Source organism: Mustelus asterias, chromosome 11 (assembly GCF_964213995.1).
Source record: "Mustelus asterias chromosome 11, sMusAst1.hap1.1, whole genome shotgun sequence".
Taxonomy (NCBI): domain Eukaryota; kingdom Metazoa; phylum Chordata; class Chondrichthyes; order Carcharhiniformes; family Triakidae; genus Mustelus; species Mustelus asterias.
The window spans coordinates 6,967,041-6,980,870 of NC_135811.1; the positions used below are offsets into that span (position 1 = coordinate 6,967,041).

At 45.0% G+C, this 13,830-nt stretch overlaps 1 protein-coding gene across 2 annotated transcripts in view; it reads left to right on the forward strand.

Annotated features, from left to right (window-relative positions):
- The window catches only part of zfyve27 (zinc finger, FYVE domain containing 27), a 202,218-nt gene that overhangs the window by 17,883 nt on the left and 170,505 nt on the right, over window positions 1-13,830 (forward strand). For both annotated transcript variants that reach the window (XM_078223097.1, XM_078223098.1), the window contains exons 2-3: window positions 1,205-1,275; window positions 2,935-3,121. In XM_078223097.1, coding sequence (XP_078079223.1) covers window positions 1,205-1,275; window positions 2,935-3,121 — 258 coding nt within the window. The remainder of the gene's footprint in view (window positions 1-1,204; window positions 1,276-2,934; window positions 3,122-13,830) is intronic.

The following is a 13,830-nucleotide window of genomic DNA, read 5'->3' on the forward strand; positions in this document are numbered from 1 at the left end:
ATATTCAGCTGTAATAGATATAAATACATTTTCCCCATCTTGGTGTTACCCCAAATATTAATTTTGCATTTATAGTATTTTATGACATTTAAAGTTTGAAGACCTATATTGTGCAGAAAGAACGTCAAGAGACAGTTAAGGTAGCGTGACCAGAACAAGGCACTGGATGACTCGAATATTTTTCTATTTTAAAAGTTTATTTGATGAGCAAAGTCCTTTTAGTTGAAAGTGACATATCTGCGGTAAAGTTTTCTCCCATCTTCCAGCCAGATATCCCCATCAATGCAGTTTCTACTGTGGAATCACAGGATGACGATCTGGAACCCTGACTGATCCCACATCTTTTTGGGAGCAGTGAAGGTTGAGAGAAGTTTTCAGAGAGATGTTTAAAATTATGAAGGGGTTCTGGTTAAGTTTAAATATGGGGAAGCAGTTTCCAGCGGCAGGAAGGCTGGTAACCAGAGGGCACTTTTTTTTAATAGTTTATTTATTGGTTACAAGTAAGGCTTACATTCACACTGCGATGAAGTTACTATGACATTCCACACTCTGGCGCCTGTTCGGGTCAATGCACCTAACCAGCACATCTTTCAGACTGTGGGAGGAAACCGGAGCACCCGGAGGAAACCCACGCAGACACGGGGAGGACGTGCAAACTCCACACAGGCAGTGACCCAAGCCGGGAATCGAACCCGGGTCCCTGGCGCTGAGGCAGCAGTACTAACCACTGTGCCACCGTGCCGCCCGCAAAGGTTTAAGGTAATTAGCGAAAGAACTCGAGGGGGAAGATGAGGATTTTTATTTTATGCAGTGAGCTATGATCTGGAATACACTGCTTGAAAAGATGGTGGAAGCAGATTCGTTAGTAAGTTTCAAAAAGAATTTGGATAGGTGCTCCGAGGAGAAATTTGCCGAGTTACGGGGAAAGAGGAGGGGAGTGGGACCAATCAGATAGCTAATTCAGCGAGCCATCACAGGAACGATGGGCCAAATAGCCGCCTCCTGCGCTGTTTGTATCTATGATTTGATAAGCTATATGTTTCCAACTTTGCTTCAATGAAACTGCAGCTCCCATTCTCGAACAGGCAGCTACAGTCTACATGTCCTCTGAAGTTAGCATGTTACTAAGGGTCTTGTTAATCTGGGCTAAAGGATTTTAGCTGCGTGCTGCCAGAATTATTAAATCAAGCTTACTGTTTTGCAGGTGGAAGGCACCCAAATGCTCCATGTTGTGTTGTGTCACACTCAACGTGTTATTCCTGATGCTTACTGAAGGTAAGATTGGAATAGTTAATATTCAAGTTTTTAAAAATGTTTTTTCCCTATTCAGTAATTTTCCTATTCATTCACTGGCTGGGCCAGCATTTATCGCCTGTTCCTAATTGCCCTTGAACTGAGTGGTTTTCTAAGCCATTTCAGAGGCCATTTTAAGAGTTAACCTCATTGCTGTGGATCTGGAGTCACATGTAGGCCAGATCAGGCAAGGGTGGTAGATTTCCTTTGGATGGCTTTTTACAGCAGTCAACAATGGTCACTAATACTGAGACTAGCTTTTTTAATTCCAACTTCTGTGGTGGGATTTGAACCCATGTTCGCCAGAACATTAGCTGAGCTTCTGGATTGCTAGTCCACTACACCACTGTCTCTACAGATGGATGCAGACATTTTACTTGTTAGACTGGTGTCCTAATCCTGCCCAGATCAGTTGGCCCTGGGTCTGCTGTACTGGCTGTAAGATTCCAATGTGAATTAACTTGAATGTCTATTAACATGGCATTAAATTGATAATGTCATAATCATAGAATTTTACAGTGGACAAGAAGGCCATTCAGCCCATCGTGCCAAAGGGGTCTTCCATTTAAGGTGGAGAAGAGGAGTTTCTTCTCTTAGAGGGTCATTAATCTTTGGAGTTCTCTAAACTGCAGAGAGCAGTAGAGACTGGCTCATTTCAGAATATTTAAGGTTGAGTTAGACAGATTTTTCAATCTACAAAGTCAAGAGGAAAGTAGAAGTTGAAGCCACGATCAGATCTTAGTTAATGCCAGAGTAGACTGAAGGGCCTATTCCTGCTCCTATTTCTTGTGTTGTTATTATGGTTTTTAGTTGGTTAATACCCCAGTCTGTTCTGGTTAATTGAAAATATCACAGTGGTGCAGTAGAGGATGCTATTCCGTGCAAAGGAACATTGGGACCTACTGCTGTGGCTTTGACGGAAGATCGATCAAAATTCTAACCTCCAGAGCAGTGGTGGGCAAACTGCAACCCCGGGGCCACGTGTGCCCATCAGGGTTTAGAGTTCCGCTGGTTTCCATCCATTTTTCCGACCAGTATAACTGAAGCAAAGGCACGTGTCGTGAGATGGACGCTGATTGCATGTGCGAGCCGTGCACTCCCTCTGCATCCAATCGTGCTTCAATATTTATTTGCTTTTACCACTTGAGGTTTTATTAATATATGAATGATGAAGCATTTTCCATAACTCGTTATGAAATATTCAGCGTATGTTAAATGTATTCAATCTTACTCAAGGGCCGTGGTTAGTGAACAAGCCTGATTTTAACCTTGCAGCCCACTGAGATGAAGGAGAGCTACTCACCCGACCCACTCACTAGCCGAGGTTACACATCACTGCTCCAGAACAATCTCTGAAGTGGCTGCTTCTGACTTTTCTCCAAGGTTCAGGGCATCCGATCAGAATGACAGAGGTTCTACCCATTTATTGGGCCATGTGCGTGTAACCTGTGCTCTACCCGATCTGCAAATGCTTGTATGGAGCACAAGAGGAAGCTTGGCTCCTCATCTAACCCATCTACGTGGTGCTGACACAGGTTGCCTGGAAATGTCCCCCTATCCCACCAGTAAACATCCCTGCAGTTTTTCCTTTGCAGTTTGTACTCAGTGGTCATTTATTGTCTTGTTTTGTTTTCTCTGCAGCTGGCTGGTTTATCCTGTTTGCAGTGTTTATCTCCACCCCTGCTGTACTTGGGTATTTGCAGGATTGCTGCCAAGAACAGCTGACTGAGCAGGCCATTGCCAGACGGAAAAGTCACAGTGTCCGGAGAGAGGATCTTCAGAAGGTCAAAGTCACCAGGCAGGAAGCTCTGGTAGAAATCAAAACTTTGTGAGTTTGTCTCAGTTTGGTGACAGCGCTTGCAATGATGGTATTTATCTTGGACCTCGGGATGTCCAGAGGTGGCACTATGTTTAGCATCACTGCCTCACAGCACCAGGGACCCAGCTTCAATTCTGGCCATGGGTGACTGTGTGGGAATTCTGTGTGTTCTCTCTGTGTCTGTATGAGTTTTCTCCAGGTGCTCCGGTTTCCTCCCAAAGATGTGCAGGTTGGGTGGATTAGCGAGGCTAAATTGCTCCTTAGTGTCCCAAGATGTGTGGGTTAGGTGGATTGGCCACGGTAAATGTACAGGGATAGGGTGGGACAGATGCTCTGTCAGAGAGTCGGTGCAGACTCACTGGGCTGAAATGCTTCTTTGGCACTGTAGGGATTCTGTGGTGATTCTCAGTCCCAAAGCAATTTATAGCCAATAATGTACTTTGGGAATATAGTCAGCGTTGCCGTGTCGGTCGATAAATGGAAGCGCTGCAGAGAGGTATGTTACTGGGCTAGTAATCCAGAAGCCTGGGCTAATAATCTTCTTACTGTGCTTACCCCAGTCCAACGCCGGCATCTCCACATCATGGCTAATAATCTGAAGACATGAGTTCAAATCCCACCAGGGGAGCTGGAAAGTTTAAATTCAACTAATTAAATAAATCTGAAGCAGAAAGCTAATATCAAAAATGGTGAGCAAGAATTTATCAGTTTGTCATACACGCCCACCTGGTCTGTAAATGTGCTTCAGGGAAGAAATCCTGCCATCTTTGCCTGGTCTGTGCATAACTCTGATACCAGATCCACAGCAATGTGGCTGCTGCTTAAAGTTTCACTGAAAGAGCCTGGCAAACCACTCAGTTGCATTCAAGAAAGCAGTTCATCGCCACCTTCTTGATGGGGTTGGGGGGGGGGGGGGGGGGGGTGGGGGGTAAATGCTGGCCTTGCCGGTGACAAGCTACACCTCAGGAAAGAATTAAAAAAAATATATAGCCAGCCAATAGACACACAGCAAGGTCTCACAGCGATAAGACAATAATCGGGTTGGCTGTTTTGGTGATGCTGGCTGTACAGTGAATATTGGTCAGGGCAAACGGGAGAGCTCTCCCGTTTTCAAAGTAGTGCCTTTTACATCTTTCACATCCACCTGAGAGGGCAGTTTGACAGCATCTCTGACAGTGCAGCACTCCTGCTGTACTGTCCTGGGAGGGTAATCGGCCTGAATCTTAAGTTCGTAAGATATAGGAGCAGAATTAGGCCATTTGGCCCATCGAGTCCGCTCCGCCATTCGATCATGGCTGATATGCTCCTCATCCCCATTTTCCTGCCTTCTCCCCATAACCCTTCAACCCGTTACCAATTAAAAATCTGTCTAACTCCTTAAATTTACTCACTGTCCCAGCATCCACCGCACTTTGGGGTAGCGAATTCCACAGATTCACAATCATAGAAACCCTACAGTGCAGAAGGAGGCCATTCAGCCCATCGAGTCTGCACCGACCACAATCCCACCCAGGCCCTACCCCCACATATTTTACCCGCTAATCCCTCTAACCTACGCATCCCAGGACTCTAAGGGGCAATTTTTTTAACCTGGCCAATCAACCTAACCCGCACATCTTTGGACTGTGGGAGGAAACCGGAGCACCCGGAGGAAACCCATGCAGACACGAGGAGAATGTGCAAACTCCACACAGACAGTGACCCAAGCCGGGAATCGAACCCGGAACCCTGGAGCTGTGAAGCAGCAGTGCTAACCACTGTGCTACCATTGGGAGAAGTAGTTTCTCCTCAACACTGCTTTAAACTTTCTACCCCTTATCCTAAGACTATGACCTCTCGTCCTAGAATGCCCCACAAGAGGAAGCATCCGCTCCACGTCTACTTTATCCATACCTTTTATCATCTTGTATATCTCCATTTGATCTCCCCTCATTCTTCTAAATCCCAGAGAGTACAGGCCTAAACTATGCTTGTGTTCAGGTCTTTGCAAATGGGGTTTGAACCTACAATGTTTTGATCGAGTGCTATTCACTGATCTCTCTCTCGTTGTTATGACAGAGGCACTCAAACTGTGTACCATGGCTCAAAAGCGAGAGATGTTTTGTGGTTGCATTTTTCTTTTGATTTATGTGGTCTTAAAAATGGTTATTCTTGAGGCTGCTGCCTCTTTGGTGGATCGATAGAAATACCATAGTTCTGTTAGCTTTTTTTATTCTTGGACCATGGGCGTCACTGGCTAGGCCAGCATTTATTGTCCATCCTTAATTGCCCTCGAGCAGGTGGTGGTGAACTGCCTTCTTGAACTGCTGCAGTCCCTGAGATGTAGGTACACCCACAGTGCTGTTAGGAAGTGAGTTCCAGGATTCCAGCGACAGCAAAAGAACGGCGATAAATTTCCAAATCAGGATGGTGAATGACTTGGAGGGAATTTCCAGGCGGTCATGTTTCTAGATGGTTGTGGGTTTGGAAGGTGCTGTCTGAGGTGGATGTATCTTGTAGATGGTACACTCTGCTGCCACTCTGTCGGTTGTGAAGAGAGTGAATGTGGATGTGGTGCCAATCAGTTGGGCTGCTTTGTCCTGGATGGTGTCAAGCTTTGAGTGTTGGAGGTGCACTCATGCAGGCAAATGGCGGAAAGTATCCAAAGCTTGAAGTATCTGCAAAATAATGAATATTGACTGTAACCTCCGCAAGTAGCTTGAGAGGCTTCTAACTATTTGCCTTGGCAGCTATAAAGACAAGATACTTGTTTGCTTTGAGGATTTCTGTGCCAGAAGAGCAGCAATTTTCGAATGTACACCCTTTTTATGCAAAATGTACTTGTTAAAAAATTAAATTAGAGCATTACACAAGAGTTTTCCTATTCTAGTAATTGGAATTAAGCAGTATAGTTAACACAGCTGGGTAAGAAAGCAATACCAAAATCAGTCATACAGAGAATTCAAATTAAGAGGAGGAGATGATATTGGTATTTGTACTGTGGAACATTAGTGTATAAAGGTTGCTGTCAGCCAGTAGTAAACTGTTCACATTGCATCCTGATTTCAGCTAGTTGAGGAAATGAGTGTTTAATGATCTTTTGTTCCCAACTCCTCCCAATCGTTTCCTCTCAACGCGACGTCACGCTGGCAAATTCTCCAAAGCTGTGGTGGGGGAAGGAGAGGTTGCTCCTGTTTGTTCGTCGCGTCTTTTGTTTCCAAACCACGTGAGCGACAGAGTGCTTGCTTTGGCTGCCTGTTTCATCCTTCTCCAGTTCCACCTTTGTCCCCGCTCTATTGATTCTGTCTGTCTGTCTGCTCCATTATGGAACCTGCGGATAAATGTAGAGTCAACACGAAAGCAGAAACAATACTTCTTTGAACTCTTACAGCAAAGACTGACTTGGGACAATTACCACATCAATGACACTATATAAATACAACTTGTTTCCTGCACAACAATGCTGCAAAGTAATTTGTTTATAAAATTGTGACTTTTTTTTCAAAGTCTCATTCATTCCCAGTTTGAAGCATTATAGTTATCTATATGGGGCAGGCTGAAAGAGCTTGGGACTTCAGAAGCATTGACAGAAGGGTTAGAGTATATCTATTGTGAAGATATCACAATTGTGTGTGACAGGCTTTTTTAAAGTTAAAAGTTTATTTATTAGTCAGGCTTATGTCAACACTGCAATGAAGTTACTGTGAAATTCCCCTGGTCGCCACAATCCGGTGCCTGTTCGGGTCAATGCACCTACACAGCACGTCTTTCAGACAGTGGGAAGAAACCGGGGCACCCGGAGGAAACCCACGGGGAGAAAGTGCAAACTCCCCACAGACAGTGACCCAAGTTGGGATCGAACTCGGGTCCCTGGCACTGTGACGCAGCAGTGCTAATCGCCGTGCCGCCCCTGGGTGGACCAGAGCCTTTTCCTGCCTGTTATTGTTTGTATATATATTTAAAGAGCTTTGAGATATTAGCTCCAGATTTGACTATTGCAGTGCTCTCCTAAAGTTAAAGTTTATTTATTAGTCAAGAGTAGGCTTACTGTAATGAAGTTACTGTGAAAATCCCCGAGTCACCACACTCCGGCGCCTGTTCGGGTAGACTGAGGGAGAATTTAGCATGGCCAATTCACCAACCTTTTGGACTGTGGGAGGAAACCGGAGCCATCAGAGGAAACCCACGCAGACACGGGGAGAACATGCAAACTCCACACAGTGACCCAAGCCGGGAATCGAACCCGTGTCCCTGGTGCTGTCAGGTAGCAGTTCTAGCCACTGTGCCACCGTGCTGCCCCTGTTCAACCTCCCAGCCTCTAGCTTACATAAATTTCAGCTTATCCTGAATTCTGTAGGCTGTATTCTATCCTGCTCTACGTCCCAGTCACCCCTGCTCTCCCTGACCAACTTCCACTGCTGCAACATCTCATTTTTATTGTTGTGTTCAAATTGTTTCATTGCCTTCCCTCCTACAGCTACCCTCTCTAACTTGGTTCCTGTAACTCCAGCCTCTTGTACATCCTCCTCTCCCACTGTTGGTAGTTGTGCCTGTCACCTCCGAGGCACCATCTTTGAAATTTCTTCCCTTGTTTCGTATGGTTTGAGGAGCAAAGGAACAATACAGCACAGGAACAGGCTGGTATAAGATAATAGTACAGCACAGGAATGGGCGGCACGGCACAGTGGTTAGCACTGCTGCCTCACAGCTCCAGGGGCCTGCATTCGATTCCCAGCTTGGATCACTGCCTGTGTGGAGTTTGCATGTTCTCCGCGTGGGTTTCCTCCGGGTGCTCCGGATTCCTCCCACATTCCAAAGATGTGCGGGTTAGGTGCATTGGCCGTGATAAACTGCCCCTTAGTGTCCTGGGATGCGTAGAGAGAGGGATTCGTGGGGTAAATATGTGGAGTTACCTGGATAAAGCCTCGGTGGGATTGTTGTCAGTACAGACTCGATGGGCCGAATGCCCTCCTCCTGCACTGTAGGGTTTCTATCATTTATCAGCCTCTTTGGCTTTCCAAACCTGTGCCGATCATGTTGTCCTATCTAGACCAGCAGCCTGTATCCCCCTATTCCCTGTCTGTTCATGTGTCTATCCAGATAATGTCACTAAGGTATCTGTCTCAACCATCTCACCTGGCAGTGCATTCCAGGCCCCCACCACCCTCTGTGTAAAAACAAACTGCCGTCACAGTTTTAATGTCAGGTTCCCTCACTGGTCCAAAGACCTGCTGGAGAGCACGTGTAACTCCAGCATGTCGGCCTCAAACGTGACTGGGGGGCAAGGTGTTATTGTGCTCCATGGTTTGGTCAGGGTTTCTGCAGTTGCAGCCTGGCGGGGTCTTGAGGTGCTACACATGGCCACACCTGCCATATCCAATGGTACTGAGGGTTGCCTACATGCTCTGGGGATGGGTGAGATTGGCGCATGGTCGTTGAAGTGTTGGGTTTGAGACGGTGTGTTTGTCTGAGAGGGTGTTTGCTGCCAAAACTGTCCTCCAGGTTTCATCACTGTAATGGAGTTGGAGATATTTAACTTGTGTACAAGGGGGATATCATATAGCCATCTGATGAATTGAGAGTCTCGAAGGTCTCTATGGATGGGCAGGCCCAGTTATTGCTGACATGAGTTATTTCTCTTTGCGTTGCTGTGTCCTGTTAAATGGGGGGAGGGATGATATTTGAGAGGACTAGTAGCCACTAAAAAATATTTCTTCCCTAAGCCCTTCTCTCTCTCTGCCTCTTTCTCCCTTTCTCCTTCATGCCATCTCTCTTTTAAGACCTTCCATCAATCTCCTATTTGTCCATTTCTAGTTTCCTTTTAGGAAGGTGATGGTGGATCTTCTATTTGGATTGTTGCATTCTAAAGGTGAAGCTGCTCGGACCAATGCCCTTGGGTAGGGAGTTGCAGAAATTTGACAATTTTACAATGCTAGAGGTGTTTTGTAAAACAGTGTTGTTTTAAGAGGGCAACATAATGGACGTGATATCATCAGTCCCTAGCGTGGGAAACAGGCAGAGAAGAAACAGCGATGTGAAAGGATATACACACTGTAAATAAAGTTCCGTTGTTTTAAACCCTCCCTGCTCCCTCGCATCATTCTCCAATATACAACATAAACACCAGCGAGGGGGATGACGAACGGCGCTTGTCAGCCACCCAGGGAGACACATTCACTGAGGAAAAAGTCAGGGTCAGAAAAGTTAGAAATGAAGCTTTTCTCATGACCTGACAGGTTAGGTGGACGTGAGTAACGATACTCTGTGGCAGTTAGAGCTGAGTGTGTAAATATCCTCGGGGTGTTGCCTTGTATGAAAGAAAACTCAAGGTAACCGCTGGAAACGCGTTGTGAAGTGTGCACAGGGAAACCTCCATTAGTAGAAGAATGGCAGGAATTTTTTGGCATTGTGGAACCCTTTGATGAAAATGGGAAGTGATGGAGCTCCTATACTGGGCGTTTTGACTATTTTGCGCAGGCAAACAAAATAGCTGAAGATATTGTTATAAAGCTGAGGTTGATCCACACCCCCCCCCCCCCCCGCCCCCAAAGTGTGTGTGAAGTGGTGTGACTTACTCTTCAGCAACTCCCAGTGGTTAAATACAAAATAAATCCCTGACACACACTCTAAAATCAACACATAACAATTTATTTATCTAATTAACAGTGAACAAATTAACTAAACTATTAACAAACCGAATAAATCCCTTCTATTAACTATTCCCAAATTAAACAAGATTCTAATGGAATGCTGTTCACACAAATACAATTCCCACTCTGACAAAATAGAATTTAGTCACTCGCTAAATTACAACCAGGTTTGGTGCCTTCCGGAACATTCTGGGTCTTCTCTTGATTCTTCTGTCTGGAACTTCTTTCTTCTTTGGTACCTTTGCTATCTAGATGGTGCTTTCTCTAAGACACAGATGAAGCTATGAGAGCCAGCGATTCTCTCTCTCTCTCTCCCCCTCTTTTGTATTTTGTCCCACTGTCCCCTTCTTTTATACCCGTGATGACATATCAATATTTCCCACAATAGGATTGGTCCTAGGTTGTCAAAACTATCAGATTTAAATTTAATAGGTTCTTGGTATCTAAGTGCCTGATTCAAATTGATTGGCTAAATTCAAAAGCCTGTTGTCTTGGTAACACTACTGCTTGGTCTTTTGATATAAATGTTTCATTTTGGGCTCTCTGTGTACTTTTTAAAACTCTCCAAGCACAGAAAAAGCACCACATTTTAAAAGGACCATGCGAATGCTCCCCCTGCCCCCAGCATTTTACAATTTCACCATTCTTACAAACACCAAATTCTAACTTCCTACCTCCCAATCTACAATTGCTCTACCCAACTTCGCAAAAGATTCAGGTGCCCACTTTCCTGAGAATGATTGGGGTGGGAGGGGAAAGGTTTAATCTCCTCTGTAGTTTAGTGTAACTGAAGCGTTTGCAAACCGAGGGTAACCTTACTCTGAAGAAGACCATGGAAATTGCTGTTTCTGTGGAACTGGCTGCAAAGGATGCTTTGCAATTGAGTTTGTGTACTCAAATACACACAATGTCAGCTGAATCGACACCCAAAGCTGTTGAGACTCGTACGTGTTACCGGTGTGCAAAGCCAGGCCATTCTGCAGCTGAATGCTGGTGTAAAGACATGGTATATCGAAGCTGTGACAAAGGACACATACAGTGTGCCTGCTGGAAATAAAAGCAAGTTCTAAGTAAAGATAAGAAACAAGAACAAATCAAAACAGCATTTAAACAAGGTAGAAATGCTGTACAAAAGATTCAAGAAAAACGTAGCCAATCTCAGTCTGAGCAGGAATTATCACTGAATGTGCAAGCCATTGCTGGTGCTACACACCGATAGTGGATCACTCCACTGCTGGATGGACAGTGAGTAAGGATGAAAGTTGACACTGGGGCAGCAGTCTCGCTGGTGCCAGAGACCGCTTACAAGGAGAAACTTAAACACCTTCCCTTAAGGCCATCAAGGAGAGTGCTGATGACATACGCAGGAGAAGTGACTCCACTGAACGGCCACATCGAAGTAGCTGTGCAACTTAGTGGGCAAACAGCAGGTTTGTCTCTACATGTAATGAAGGACAACTGTCCAGCATTGATGGGTCAAACATGGTTCAGGAAGATTCGGCTGAACTAGGTTGAAGTCAACGTGATGACCAATGGAGAATCGGGCCCCTCAAACATTCTAAAGAAACACACTGTTGTTTTGAAGGAGAATTTAGGGAGCATGAAAGATAGTACAGTTAAACTGAAAATGAAAGAAGGAAGTGAAACAAAATCCTTGTGCCATATGTGATTAGGCCGAAGGTGGAAGCTGACTCAGAATGACTGGTGAAGATGGGGGTTTTGGAACCTGTCAGCATCAGTGAATGGGCTGCACCAATAGTCATCAAGAAGGATAGATCCTTGAGGATTTGCAGAGACTTCAAGATCATCATTAATCCTGTGTTATGTGCAGAATGGCGCACATTACCCCTCATTGAAGAGCTGTTTGCGGGATTGGCAGGGGGCCAACATTTCAGCAAAATTGACCTGAGCCAGGCCTACTTGCAGACGAATGTGGACATGAAGTCACAGGAACCTCCTGACAATCGTGGCACACAGAGGCTTGTTCTGGTACTAAAGATTGCCGTTTGGTATCACATCAGCTCCCGCTTGTTTCAAAGAGCAATGGATCAGATCCTGAGTGGACTGAGCAGAGCCCAGTCTTATCTGGATGACACTGTAGTCACTGGAGGAGATGAAGAGGAACAGCTTCAAAAGTTGGATGCTACTCTCCAGAGATTGGAAGACTGCGACCTGAGAGTCCGCAAGGACAAGTGCGAAGTCTTCCAATCCTCCGCTGATTATTTGGGACATGTAAATGATGCCACTAGTCTGCACAATTCTCCTTCTAGGGTTATGGTCATTACAGAAGTGCCTATGCCTTAGAATATTAACCAGTTACATTCCTTCCTGGGATTGTTGAAAAATTACGGAAGATTTGTACCAAACTCGGCAACCATTCTGAAACCATTACATAACCCCTCGTGTCCGAATCAAGATGTGGAATTGGTCAGATCAATGCAATATTGTCTTCATGCAATCCAAAGAAGCGTTATTTAAGTCTGAGCTCTTATGCATTTTGATCCTACTCTACCCTTATAGTTGGCGTGTGATGAAGGAGCGGTGATCTCCCACATTATGCCATTGAGTGAAGAAAGAGCCATTGCTCTTGTGTTTTGAATCTTGAGCAAGGCTGAAAGTAACTGTGCACAGATTGAAAGGGAAGTTTTCGGGATCATCTTTGAAGTAAAGAAATTCCATCAGTTTCTGTACAGAAGGGAATTTACATTGTTGATGGACCATCGTTCGCTCACTACCATTTCTGGACCACTCACAGCGATTCCATCATTAGCAGCAAGTAGAATGTAAATATGGGCATTGCTCTTGTCTGCACATTCTTAGACCGTTAAGTTTTGACAATTGAGTCTACATGTAATGCGGATGGACTTTCAAGATTGCCACTACCAGGGAGTTCTTCAGACTGCTCGAGTGGGAATAGCTTCTACTTTCAACAACTAAACAACACACCTGTCACTTCTATACAAGTGAGAAAACACACGTAGAGCGATTCTGTGCTCTCAGAAGTGATGGATCTGGTTTTACGAGGAAAGACTTTGGAACTAACACCTAATCTGAAACCCGGCTACTCCAGGGGATTGGAGCTGTCAGTCAGCAGTAGGTCTTTGGGGGCTCGAGTGACCATTCCATCACCATTGAGAAAGCAGGTGTTAGAAAAGTTACCTTTGGGCTATTGTGGAATCGTGCGCATGGAGGAAATAGCCAAATTATTTCAGGTGGCCAAGACTGGATGCTGAAATTTGAAGAGAGAATCAAAACATGTTCTTCGTATGTAAAGGTAAGAAACCTGCCACCCTTAGCACCGCTGCACCCATGGGAATGGCCTGAAGAGGCTTGACAATGAGTTCATGTGGATTTTGCAGGACCTTTCAAAGGACATGTGTTCTTAGTAATGGTTGATGGTCACACCAAATGGCCAGAGGTTGCTGTGGTGATATCTACCTCATCTGAGAAGGCCATCGAGAAGCTCGAAGAAGTATTTGGTCGTTTTGGATTCCCTGAACAATTGATAAGTGACAGTGGACCTCAATTTGTCTCACAAGAATTCGAAAGTTTCTTGCAAGAGAATGGTGGTCCACATGTTGGGTCCACACTGTATCATCCTGCTCCTAATGGACCAGCAGAACGGTTCTTCCAAACCATGAAAGATACCTTCAGAACTACCAGGGAACAAGGTTCGCTGATCGAATGCCTTATTTTATATAAGCAGAATATTATAGTCAGCTAGGCAATGCCACACAAATGGATCAGGTCAAAGCTGTACCATGTCTGGTCACAAATGGTGGAGAATCATTTAACAATGAGAAGATTTTAAAATGCATTATTTAATATGTTAAAGGCGCTACATAAATTCACGTGTTTAGACTGTTCCATGCACATCCCCATCTTCAGTGAGGGTGGAGCCTAACATTGCATTGGTGCAGAAGGCAAGACTGAGGCCTTCTCAACCATGGACCCATCTTCAGCCAGAAATAATGAGTTGATACACCTTCCCGGCCTCTCCATGAGGTTTCCATCATCACCAATGTCTTTAACCAATTTGATCCACTCCACCCAATATCCAGAAAGTGCTGAATGCACGAGATACAGCAA